This window comes from Propithecus coquereli, unplaced genomic scaffold (genome assembly GCF_000956105.1).
Source record: "Propithecus coquereli isolate 6110/MARCELLA unplaced genomic scaffold, Pcoq_1.0 Scaffold181, whole genome shotgun sequence".
In the NCBI taxonomy this organism is placed as follows: domain Eukaryota; kingdom Metazoa; phylum Chordata; class Mammalia; order Primates; family Indriidae; genus Propithecus; species Propithecus coquereli.
In genome coordinates this window covers 2022992-2035523 of record NW_012142857.1, presented here as the reverse complement: position 1 = coordinate 2035523, position 12532 = coordinate 2022992, and the positions used below count along the sequence as shown (strand labels likewise).

The following is a 12532-nucleotide window of genomic DNA, read 5'->3' as shown; positions in this document are numbered from 1 at the left end:
TGGGAGAGAATGGGCATTTCCATGAAATACATTCTGATTTTCATCATTTTAGTAATTTCCTCAAGCTTAGACAAGTTTTGAAACTGAAGGGACTGCTTTATGCTACTGACTACTTTGGGATATACTTTTTGGATCTACACTTAAAGTCACTGTTATAAATAGTTGCCATTCCCTTCCTCTCCTTACCTTCTTGCCTCAAGGTAAACAGTTTGCTGTATGAAGTTCTGACATTTTTTTGAACATGGTGTGAACTGAGGCTCAATGTGAGATTCTTTCTGTTTTACTTGGAAAAAACTGCGTACATCTGTTTTGGTTGCTAATTGATATTTAAAGTGCCATCTCCCCCCACCCCCATTTAGGTGTCTTATGTCACCTTGTCCACCAGAGAGACTTTTTCAAAGGTCGGCCGAGAGCTTTTAGGGGCCATCACAGCTGTTCACCCTGAGATAATTTCTGTCCTTTTGGATAGAGTTCAAGAGACCATTGACCAAGTTGGAATGGTAAGAGCACTGATGTTGTTTGTTTTTGTTGTTTTTTTGAAAAAAAATCCTGAAGGAATGGAACAATGGCAAAAATAGGACAGATGTCGGGAATGACTGTGTCTGTCAAGGGCACAACAGAGTGAAGTGAAGGGAACTAACATTTACTGTGTTGCTGGGCTCTGTGCCACTCACCACGCCAGCATGGGATTAGCTGCTGCTTATGAAGAACTGTGATTGTTTCTGTCAAATCTCCTCAAAGTTGACTTTCCAAACTCCTCCAATAACAGGTTTTTGCTTTGTTACAGCCTGTAGCTAATTAACAATTTTTATTTCACAATTTGTTTGGCTTTCATAATTCTTATGTTTCATACTTAGAGGAAACAACTGTGACTAAGAAAGAAGGCCCTATTTAAAATCAGTCAACAGCAAAATTAAAAGTACATAGTAATTTAAGTTGAGCAAGACGTAGTTGTAGTTTATTTCTGTCAGTTGTCACAATCCCTTTTGCAATCTTCATGTAGTTTTTTTTTTTGCGACAGAGTCTCACTCTCTTGCCACTGGGTAGAGTGCAGTGGCGTCAGCATATCTCACAGCAACCTTGAACTCCTGGATTCAAGCCATCCTCCTGCCTCCTCCACCTCTACTCTTGGTTTATACATAAGGTTCCATTGTGCTCTGTGAACTTGCTGAGGTTTTTGGAGGGACTTGTTCAAACCCTCATGCCTTCAGATGAATATGATGGCTTTGAATATTTTCACAATGACCTTGGGCTCGTCTGGAATCAGTCTCTAGCCCCAGAGTCTGGGAATGAGCTATGGTGGGGGCTCTGAACTTTCATTGACATACTTGGAGTGTAGGTGAAGATAACTTTCTATTCTAAAGGCCCAGCCTGAGAGGGGATTGCTCTGGATTAGGGTCGGTGCTGATAAGGACAAAGCCTTTTGGGAGTTCCCAAAGTATAGAATTCAGAAGTATATTTCATGACAACCTGCGAATTGATGTCATATTTTCCTTTTGGCCTATTTTATAATTTTAAAAATTGGCTCACGTCAGAGGACACTTTCTACTTCTGTTAGTGAAATCCATGTGTGTTCCCTATAACCTCTTCAAGTAAGATTAGTGATCTCTTGACTTTCAGTGAAAGCATAGATATATTTTAAAATATACTATTTAAATCCTATTTTGTTGAGAATTTTTACAAGAATTCTTAAATGGATTTTTCCTTTCTAATCCTTATACCTTTAATTTCTTTTGCCTTATTTCTTTCTTGCCTTATTGAATTGACTTTAGGGTCTTTATTATAATAGTGAATAGAAGTATAATGGTGAGAATGGCCATTTCTTACCTCATTCCCTATCATAGGGGAAAGGGTTTAAAAATTCACTGTTAAGTATAATGTTAGCTGTAGGTTTTTCATTCATGCTCTATATTAGGCTGAGAAGTTTCTATTTCCAGTTTGCTGAGGTGGTTTTTTTTTTTTTTTTTTTTAATGAGTGAGTATTCAAGTGTTTTTTTCTGTGTCCATTGAGATGATCTTACGATTTTTCTGCTTTATTCTGTTAAATGTGGTAAATTACATCAACTGATTTTCAAATGTTGAATCATCATTGTTTCTTTCTGGAATAAAAACCACTTGATCATCATGTTATCCTTCTGAGGTATTTCTAGTTTCAATTTGATAATACTTTGCGGACGATTTTCGTATATATTCACGAGGGGTTATTGATCTATCATTTTATTGTCTTGTCATGTCTTTATTAGGTTTTAGTTTTAGTATTATTTTAATGTTATAACATGAGTTGGGAAACATTCCCTCCTCTTTCTTGTTTTTTGAAAGAGTTTTTGCAAGATTGCTATTAATTCTTTTTTAAGATTGCTATTAATTGTTCTTTAAATATTTGATAGAATTTACCAGTGAAATCATCTGGGCCTGGAGTTTTCTTTGTGGAAAATCTTTTGATAACAGATTGAATTTCTTTTCTTTTTTTTTTTTTTTTTTTTGAGACGGAGTCTCACTGTGTTGCCCGGGCTAGAGTGCCGTGGCGTTAGCCTAGCTCACAGCAACCTCAAACTCCTGGGCTCAAGCGATCCTCCTGCCTCAGCCTCCCGAGTAGCTGGGACTACAGGCATGCGCCACCATGCCCGGCTAGTTTTTTTTATATATTTTTAGTTGTCCGATTAATTTCTTTCTATTTTTAGTAGAGACGGGGTCTTGCTCTTGCTCAGGCTGGTTTCGAACTCCTGAGCTCAAACAATCCACCCTCCTCGGCCTCCCAGAGAGCTAGGATTACAGGCATGAGCCACCGCGCCTGGCCCAGATTGAATTTCTTTAAAGATACGGGACTATTCAGATTTTTTTTTTTCTTTAGTCAGTTTTGGCAAGTTATGTTTTAAAGAAATTTTCCCATTTCATCTAACTAGTTGAATGTATTGGCATAGAGTCGTTTGTAATATTCCCTTGTACACCTTTTAATGTCTCCAGGGCTTTTTCCATGATAGCCCCCATCTACTCCCTGTCCCCCCCCAGGTTGCTTTGAGCCAATAGAAATATCCTCTTAAATGCCACGGAAGAAATAATTATTTAAAGCGCTAAATTTTTTTGTAAAGTGAATGTGCCCTGATTTATCACAACTTTAAATTTGTATCTTACTATGATGGTTTACCTAAACTGAAGCACATCAATTTACACATTAAAAAGAAGATTGGTCTTTATAAAGGATTGCAAAATGTGCTTCTGATATAGCATCAGTTTTAATACCCATTTGATTTGGTTATCTGTGATTTCCATTTCACTTATCTAAAAATCAAACCCATTTCCTTTTGGAGAAAAATTTTTGCAAGCAGTTTTATAATCTAGTATTGTAATATAAGATTGTCCCTAAGTCTTGATTTTAATGATTATCGTTTTCTTTTTAATAAGGTTTCTCTATACTTGTTTAAAGAACTGCCTTTGTATCTTTGGCGACCTTCTGCCTCCGAGATAGCTGTGATTCGGGATTGGTTATTGAATTACAACCTAACAGTGGTGAAGAATAAACTGGCCTGTGTTATTCTAGAAGGACTGAATTGGGGATTTGCTGAACAGGTATGTGTTAAAACCATTCCTTAGAGACTGGAGGTTCTACATGCATGGGTTTCAAAGAAGTGTTTTCTCAAAACATTAACATTTCTAAGTATCATTTGCAAGGTCTGCAAATTCTTTTAGCTGTGTCAGAGTTTGGGATCTTCTCTTTAATTCTGTTTTGCAGAGTGAGCCACCACTAAATGAAGATAAATTGTTCCATATTGAAAATTCTTCTCCTTTTCCTTAGATTGCTTGTATCTGTTATTTTATCTCTGGCTAGTTAATGTAGTTCCTCCTAATTGTCTCCAGTCCCCATTCCTCCTGTAATTTGTCCTGCCAGAGTTGTCTTCTGAAATACTGGGCCTTGGTTAAGAGACTGAGCTCTGAGCCAGCCTGCCTGGGTTCTGATCCCAGCTCTGTCCCCTCCTGGCTGTGTGACCCTGTGCACGTTTCCCAAACTCTCTGGGCCTCAGTGGCTCATTTGTAATTTGATATTAATAGATATACCTCATAGGGTTGTTGTAAGGATTCAACAAATTAGGACACAAAACATTTAGGACAATTCTTAGCATACGTTAAGTACTTGGTGTAGTTGTTATGAATAATAGTTTATGATTAAGGGTTTGCTAGAGAGCTGCATGAGCGTCTCCTCATTCCTTTGTTAGAGTTGGGAAAGCCATCTTCCTGAGAGAGTGAAGGAATGTATTTCTTCAGGCTGTAAAGGAAATAGGGTGGGAAATTTGATAGGCACCTTCAGATTCAGGGGAAATATTTTACTTGTGTTGCTCAGTATCTTATTTATTTTAATAATGGTAGAACAAGAAAAGGGAATGTAGACTTAATTCATGAACAAGAAACCCAAGGTGGTATGTGTGTGATTATTTTTCTTTCTAAAAGGGTACCTTGCATCTGGATCAAGCAGTCCATGCTGAAGTGGCTTTAATGGTTCTTGAAGGTTACCAGAAGTACCTTGCACAGAAGCCATATGCTGGGCTTCTTTCTGAAAGTATGAAGCAGGTATTTCCTTCTCTTCTGCATTGAGAACATAAATCTTTATTTATAAATGGCCTGGGCAGATAAAGTATGGACTCTTAGATACCCTAAGAACATTTCTGGAAATTTAAGATATAAAAATTAACTTCTATGATTTGATAAAGATTTTTATTTAAGAGGTAACCTTTATATAACCATTTTAATGTCAATAGAATTTGGGTTGAGCTACACTGGTATGCTAGAGCTCGCTTGTACTGGCTTGGGAGAACTAACTGTTAAATTTTCAGGAACTTTGCAACCCAGGTTGTTAAGCTGTTAGTAGTTTGAAATTGGCCATGGCAGGAGTTTTTACACCACCAGAGCTGGCAGATGCTATATATGAGACCCCTTACCCTAATTGTTCAGCTTACTTCCTAGCACACCATTCGTTGAGTATCAACTCTTATATCACTTTTCTTTTATTTGAGCTAAGATCAGGTTAACAAAGTGACTAGCAAATGGTCATTGTGAGTGAGAAATTGCTTTAATGCAGTGTAGCAAACATCTATTGAAGACCAGTGTGTAGTGTGATCCTTTCTTTCAAGGGCATTGTTGATCACAAAAGGAAATGGGTGGATGAGCTTACTGATTTAATTTGTGTGTAACTAATGTGGCTTAAAATAAATAATTGTTTTAGGTTTCATATTTGGCCAGCATTGTTCGATATGGAGAGACACCTGAGACCTCATTTAACCAGTGGGCCTGGAATTTGATCTTGAGGTTAAAACTGCACAAAAACGATTATGGAATACAGCAGAGTTGTCCGGCTGTTCCCTTCTCCAGCACTGTGCCTGACATGACAGAGTCACCCACGTTTCATCCTCTCTTGAAGGCTGTGAAAGCGGGCATGCCCATTGGCTGTTATCTAGCCTTATCTATGACAGCTGTGGGCCACAGGTACAGTGTTTGGGCTGAACCTCTAGGGTTGCTGAACCTTATAGATGGTAGTTCTAGAATCTCATCTTTCACATCCCAAGTTCTGGCCTCCATCAAACCTATTGAGTGATATTAGGGCCGTTAATAAGCCTTGATTAGTAGCTTATCAAGGGGAAATGCTGCCCAAATTCACATACGACAAATTTGTACCAGCAAGTCACCTTATGTCATTATGAAGGGGGTTATACCTGTCACTCAGAGTGGAATGTTCATGTCAGCAGTAGATTCGTACTCTCTTCCTCAAGATTAATGATCAAATAAAAATAATTGATCACTTGTAGTGAATTTTTTTAAAAAGCAGTGGCAGCCCAACTCAAGCTCCTTGACTAAAGGTCTTGGCCTGTCTAGGAGAATGAAATGCCTGATCAGGTCACATGCCTGTTTGGTATGAGCCCATAGCTATCTGCATGTCTTCCACCGGAGCATTTATCACAGTGTATTGAAGTTATCTGTTTAATTTTCTCAGGGATCTAGTTACATATAACTTACATGAGGTTAATACCCAGGGATGGTATTTGTCTTGTGTTACCATTTTATCCCTAACAATGAAGACTGTATCTGGTGCAGTAAATAATTGAATGCATGAATGAATTCTTAGTTGGGTTAAAAATCCTTTTCTTTAAAGCATTAATTTTTTTCTAGCCAGTCCATTTGCTAAAGCCTCTTTGACCTGTGCTTTCTGGTTCTTGTGTTTCAGACTTACTGTCGTGCATTTTTAGCACCATTTCAACATCTTGTTCCTAATTATGTATAATTTCAGTGAGATACCAATTGTCCTATCAGCTGTAGTGTTCAGTCTTGTGCTAGGAAGGAGGAGAGATACAGATTTATTAGATAGTTGACCTCCGGTTGTTGATAGCTTAGTGGAGATGTAGGCATAAAACGATTGGCAATAGTATAGAGTATAAGCACAGGCTGAATGATATGTAGAGAACAGTGATTCTCAATTCTTGCTGCTGTTTAAAATCACTTTTGGAACCTTTAAAAATATCCTAGTGCAGGGAAGGGAGTCAGAATCCTTACCTAATTGGGCTGGGGACCAATTCTCTAGATGTCTCTAATGTATAGCCTGGATTGAGAACCACTTAGAATCTGAGCAGAAAGAATTTAAAAGAAGGAGAGATCAGTAGGGCCAGGATACTTTCATTGGGGAGCTGACTTTTAGGAAGGAATCTTAATTTAGAGAAGACATTTGCTATAGTTAGGACGTTTGTCTCCCCAAACCTCGTGTTGAAATTGGATCCCCAGTGATGGAGGTAGGGCCTAGTGAGGGGTGTTTGGGTTATGGGGGCAGATTCCTCATAAATGGCTTAGTGCTGTCCTCGTAGTAATGAGTGAGTTCACTCTAGTAGTTCCTGTGAGAGCTGGTTATTGAAAAGAGCCTGGCACCTCCCTCCCATTGCTTCCTTTCTGACTGTGTGATCTCTGCACGTGCCTGTCCCTGTTTGCCTTCCACCATGAGTGGAAGCAGCAACAGGCTTTCACCAGATGCCCAGTCTTCCTTCCAGGCAGCACAAGTGTGAGCCAAATAAACCTTTTTTCTTTAAAAATTACCCAGTCTTGAGTATTCCTTTATAGCAACACAAAACGAATTATTAATAGGACAACACCTGAGGCTAAGGAGCAGAGTGATGATACATTCCTTCCTCAGCTACTTAGTGCCCAAGAGTTTATCGAAGATTCAGCTCAAGGGCCATCTCCTGCCACTTGCAGCACCTGTGCATTCTGAACCACACACTCACTGTTTTGTATTGTAATATAATCGTGGTCCATCTCTCTCCTCATGGACTGTTTGCTCTGTGGAGGTGGGGGTGTTGTCTTGTTCATCTGTGCATCTCCAAAACTTGTACTTAGTAGGTTTTCAACAAATGCTGGTATGTCGAATGAATGTGGGAAGGAGCGTCAGTTGTCTGAGTGGGTGGGGCGAGAGGAAGGGAGTGATGAGGAAACACTCCAGACTGAAGCCTGTCATCTGATCCGTGTTGGAGAATGGAGGTGATCAGGTGGTTGGTAGGGCCAAATTATGGACAAATTTGAAAGCTAAGTAAGTAAGAGAGGGTAGAATTGATCTAGAAAAGGAACTGATAAAGGCCCTTACAAAAACACTCTTTATGTTGTTTCCAGTAGCTCTACTGTCGTTAACAGTGTCCCGTACCTTAGGTCCCTCATCTCTAAAATGGGAATAATAATAATATTGCACTTAATTTATGAAGCTTAAATCAGTTGGAACACACTTAGAACAGTGTCTGGCGTATGGATTCTTGGAGTGCAGTTATCTGAACTTAAGTGTTTCATGATTTTTCTGATTTCTTATATCGATTCTGGGCTATAGCTCTTTATTCACTGTTACTGCTATGTTACTATGTTTATTCACTGTTACTGCATAAATATTTGGTTAGTGTTGATTACTGAATGCTTAATGGGAGTGAAGGTGAGAATAAGTGTTTCTCTTCAGGGCTGACTTCTAGTGTAAAACTCCACGGTAGTCATCTAGGAAGTAGCTGTACTAGAGTAGCTTAAAATAATCTTATGAATGGGCTTGGGGTTGGGGACGGAGCAGGTAGGGATATACATTATACACGACTATAACATTGCAGACAGTACAGAGAATAGTAGTCAGAATCTTTCCCACCCTAAAAACATTGCTGTTTTATCTGTTTATTTTTATACAGTATTTTTTCCTTTGATCTTTTTTAAAGTTATAATATATATATAATTTTATATCCTTTGTTTTTACTTTAATATTGTAAATACTTCCCTTGTGGCATAACCTTTGCACTATTATTCTTTGAAATGATTTTTCCTTCTAGAATTAAAGCAGTATAATCAAACTGCAGAATTAGGAAAATGGAGAAAAAGCCACTCACTTCTACCATTCCAATACAATGAACATTTTGTTGTGACATTGTCCCTGTATTTTCCACCCTATAAATAACTTTACTAGTAGTTGTAATCTTGAGTATAAGATTTTATGTTTTTTTTTTCCCCCCAGTATCATTATAGTGGAAGTATTTTTCCTCATTGCCCTTGGTCATCATGTGTATTAATAAATGATGCAATAAAATTCCCATTGAATAGATTTTTCTAAAATTTACTTAAATCATTTTCTGCCTGAGTTTTATAAATAAGTCTGAAAAGTCCATCTTTGCATGGATCATTTTTTATATTTTTTTCCATATTTAGGATTATTTCTTAAGGATAGATTCTCTGAAGTGAGTCAAAGAATAAGAAAATTTTTATGCCAAATTGGTTTTAGAAGAATTTTGCAATTTATACAGGTTAAGTATCCTTGATCTGAAAATCCAAAATTCAAAATGCTCCAAAATCTGAAACTTTTTTGTACACCCACCTGATGCTCAAAGGAAATGTTCATTGGAGCATTTTGGATTTTGGGTTTTTGGATTAAAGATCGAAATTCGAAACACTTTTGGTCTCAACCATTTCGGAAAAGGGATACAGATTAGATTGGGCTCACTTTTGAATCTTCTCTTTACTGTAATACCTTGTGTGAATATCCAGACAAGAAGAGACCCCATGGCTCTCAGAAGCTCGGTTTTGAGAAACAAAATGTGGTAATGGTAGCGCTCTGGATTAGAAATTTGCAAACCTGGGTTTTCCTTTTGAACCTACCGTAGGAAATTATGTGAATTTGGGCATGATACTTCACCTTCCTCATTTACAAAATGAAAATATAGATGAACTTTTAAGTTCTTTTGTAACCTCAGAGTTCTGGTTCTAGTATTTCTGTGTGAAGATTGGGTATAAGAAATATGTTGGAAACCTGAGATAATCCAGGTATTGTAGGCTGATGATTGCTCATTGGATGAATGTAATTTTATGAACCGGCTACCTTGTATGCTCATTGCATTTTTCTTCCTCTGTAGCATCGAGAAGTTCTGTGCAGAAGGCATCTCACTGTTGGGAATTCTGGTCCAGTCGAGGCACTTGAGAACAGTGGTCCATGTCCTGGATAAGATCCTACCTTTGTTCTACCCTTGCCAGTATTATCTTCTAAAGAACGAGCAGTAAGTATGTTCCATCCATTCTTTAGAAACAGCCTAGAGAGTACAAATGACTATGTCTTCTGGTTTCTAAAGTAAAATAAAGGGAATGATACTTCAATAGTGTATTTTTTATGGGGCAGAAAACTTTTCACCCCATTTTAGAGTGCAGGTTGATGAACTGTGATTCTAATAATGATTCTATTTTTATGATCATGAAAGATCTTTTCCTTCTCATTTAACTGTGGATTGCTAATTATAGCATGTTAGTATTTAAAAGAGCAGATGTTTTTGTGATATTCTGGAAATGGTGCTGCTGACGTTGAGCAGCAATGGCTTTGCCATTGTAACAATAGCAAAGCACGTTGTTTTTAGTTGCCCAGTGTGCATAGTGCAGTGTTGCAGACAGGTACATACGAAGGTGGGAAGAGAACTACCTGTCCAGGAAGTGGGGAGGTGAGCATCTGGCTGGGGCCTCTCGAAGAGTGGTGGAAGGGAGGCGTGGCCCGATGTGGAGGAACCCTGCATGGTGGGGGACAGGTACATACAAGGACACGGGGAACGTAACGATTTTCTTACTGTGTGTCTCATGCTTGCTAATGACGAGAGTCACCCAAAAGAGCTTACTAAATATAGATTCCCAGGCTCCTCTCCTGGAGTTTTTACTTTGGAAATGGGCTAGGGTCCAGGAACCTTTTTATTTTATTTTATTTATTTATTTTTAAAATTAGCACCCTGGGCACTAGGCAAGCTTGGGAATTGAATGATTTGGAAAACATCGCTGTTTTTATTAGCAGAGGTGGGAGCGTAGAGGGGATAGTGGTGCTTTTGGGTGTTTTTCCTCTAATGCTCTTGAACTTGCATGTGTTTGTGTATCTTAGATCTGTTTGTTAGGCTTCAGCTAGATAGAGTGTCTTTTAATCCACATTAAGTTTGAAAACTTCATTTTTTGAAATTTCTGAGGACTTATTAGAATCCCTAAACAGTGCTTTGGTCTAAAACTGGGACCAGTTTAATATTTTTCTGTTTCCTCATAAGTAAATAGCTGCTGGAAATTCTGTTGACTCCTGACGGGAAGGTAAAGTGTGTCATCCTGTGCGCTTGGCAGGTTTTTGTCTCACCTCCTCCTGTTCCTACACTTGGACAGTGGCGTACCTCAGGGTGTCACGCAGCAGGTTACCCACAAGGTGGCGCAACATCTGACGGGAGCTAGCCATGGGGACAACGTGAAGCTTCTTAATAGCATGATCCAGGTCAGAGCCCCTCCCAGCCTCTAAATAGACCCTTGCCTGTCGTCCCAACCAAAAACCTCTAGTGTTAACACAGTTATGATTTGGTTAATTCAGATCACTTGGCTCAGTGCTTTTGGCCAAGGTCAACAGATTTGGGCTTCGTAGTGGAGGTAGATATTGTTTGGTTGGGGTTTTAAAAATGGAAGGCTGGTTATTACCTTTCACATCACCTGAACCTTTTCTTCGCAGGCGCACATATCTGTAAGCACTCAGCCCAACGAGGTGGGCCCTGTTGCCGTGTTGGAGTTCTGGGTTCAGGCTCTCATAAGCCAACGTCTTTGGTACCGAGAGCAACCTATCCTCTTCCTCATGGACCACTTGTGTAAAACAGCTTTTCAGCTGATGCAGGAAGACTGTGTGCAGAAACTACTCTACCAGCAGCACAAGGTAAAAAACCTGTTAGAGAATTTATCTTTCATTCATTGGCTAGATAGTAGCTTTCTAAAAATGTTCCCCCAAAGCACAGTTCTCAGTATTCCTCTGTGGCCACTGCCTTTTTAAAGCTTTGCCTTAATGGTGTCTAATCTGTAATCTGAATAATTATAGTCAACTAGTGCAGATCCCAGGGAAGTCAAAGGAGAGGACACCCGGGAAGAGCCCTGCTCGTTACATTTGGCTATAATGTGCTACCTGGAACTATGGCTGCTAGTGGACTCATTCTTGAAATCTGTGTCTTATTAGATTCTTTCATTGTAGTAAGACAGTTGTTGATACTCTTGAAAAGGTCATTGGTAAGATTTTTAAAGCCTCCTCTCTGTGCTCCATGTCTTCTCCCTGCTGTAGAACGCACTGGGTTACCACTGTGACCGGAGTCTGCTCTCTTCTTTGGTGAGCTGGATCATGGCGGGCAACATCACGCCTTCCTTTGTGGAGGGCTTGGCCACGCCCACTCAGGTAGGAAACTTACTGACAGGACCATTTGTTATCTTTGCGAATTTTAATCTTGTTACTATTCTCTCTAATAAATTACTAATAGTCTAAAATAACTCACATTTATTTAGCACTTAACTTTATAAATATGCTTTTTCATTAATCTTCATAGAAGCCCTCTGCTGAGCTTGTACTATTGGCAGCCCTGTTTTACAGAGGCGCTCACTGAGGTTTACTGGAGGTAAGGGCTGGCTCAGGATCAGACCGCTCTTGATCAGTCTCCAGTCGGCCTGACTGCAGAGCCTGCCCAGCAGCATGACAGAGAGGTTCAGAGTAGGCGCTGGAGTCAGAGGGCCTGGGCTTTAGTTGCGGTTTTGCCATCCAATAGCTCTGTGGCTTGGGTAGCTTGCTTACCTCTCTGTCCTCAGTTTCCTCAGTTGTCAGTGGGAATAATGATTGCACCTATATGGAAAGTACTTAGAACAGTGCCTAGCACATAACCAGTGCTCACTAAGCATTTGCCATTGTTATTACTGTCATCATTAGCAGAAGCAGCATTATTTTTATCATATTGTTACCACTTCTCAGACTGTTTGTAAAATTCTATCTGTTTCATCACTCAAGTTAGTAGTGGTATTTTTTCACCTCCTCTCAGTCTTACTTTCCTGCTCTTTGTGATTGAGCTGGAGCAAACTCATTGCTGTTACCTGGAAATATCTCTGGTTTTTCCTCTCTTTGCCTCTGCCTTGCTGGTTCTCTTACTGGCATACTATTCCCTCCCATCTCTCCAAAGCGCCTTCTCTGATATAGCACTTCACCCGACTCAGTCCTCGCTGCTGCTCGCTTCACATTTTG

At 39.4% G+C, this 12532-nt stretch overlaps 1 protein-coding gene across 1 annotated transcript in view; it reads left to right on the top strand.

Moving 5' to 3' along the window:
• EPG5 (ectopic P-granules autophagy protein 5 homolog (C. elegans)) overlaps window positions 1-12532 on the top strand; it is a 109502-nt gene that overhangs the window by 36945 nt on the left and 60025 nt on the right. Inside the window, 8 exon segments of the mRNA XM_012642631.1 lie at window positions 360-500; window positions 3403-3567; window positions 4444-4563; window positions 5216-5475; window positions 9399-9539; window positions 10624-10768; window positions 10997-11194; window positions 11591-11701. Coding sequence (XP_012498085.1) covers window positions 360-500; window positions 3403-3567; window positions 4444-4563; window positions 5216-5475; window positions 9399-9539; window positions 10624-10768; window positions 10997-11194; window positions 11591-11701 — 1281 coding nt within the window.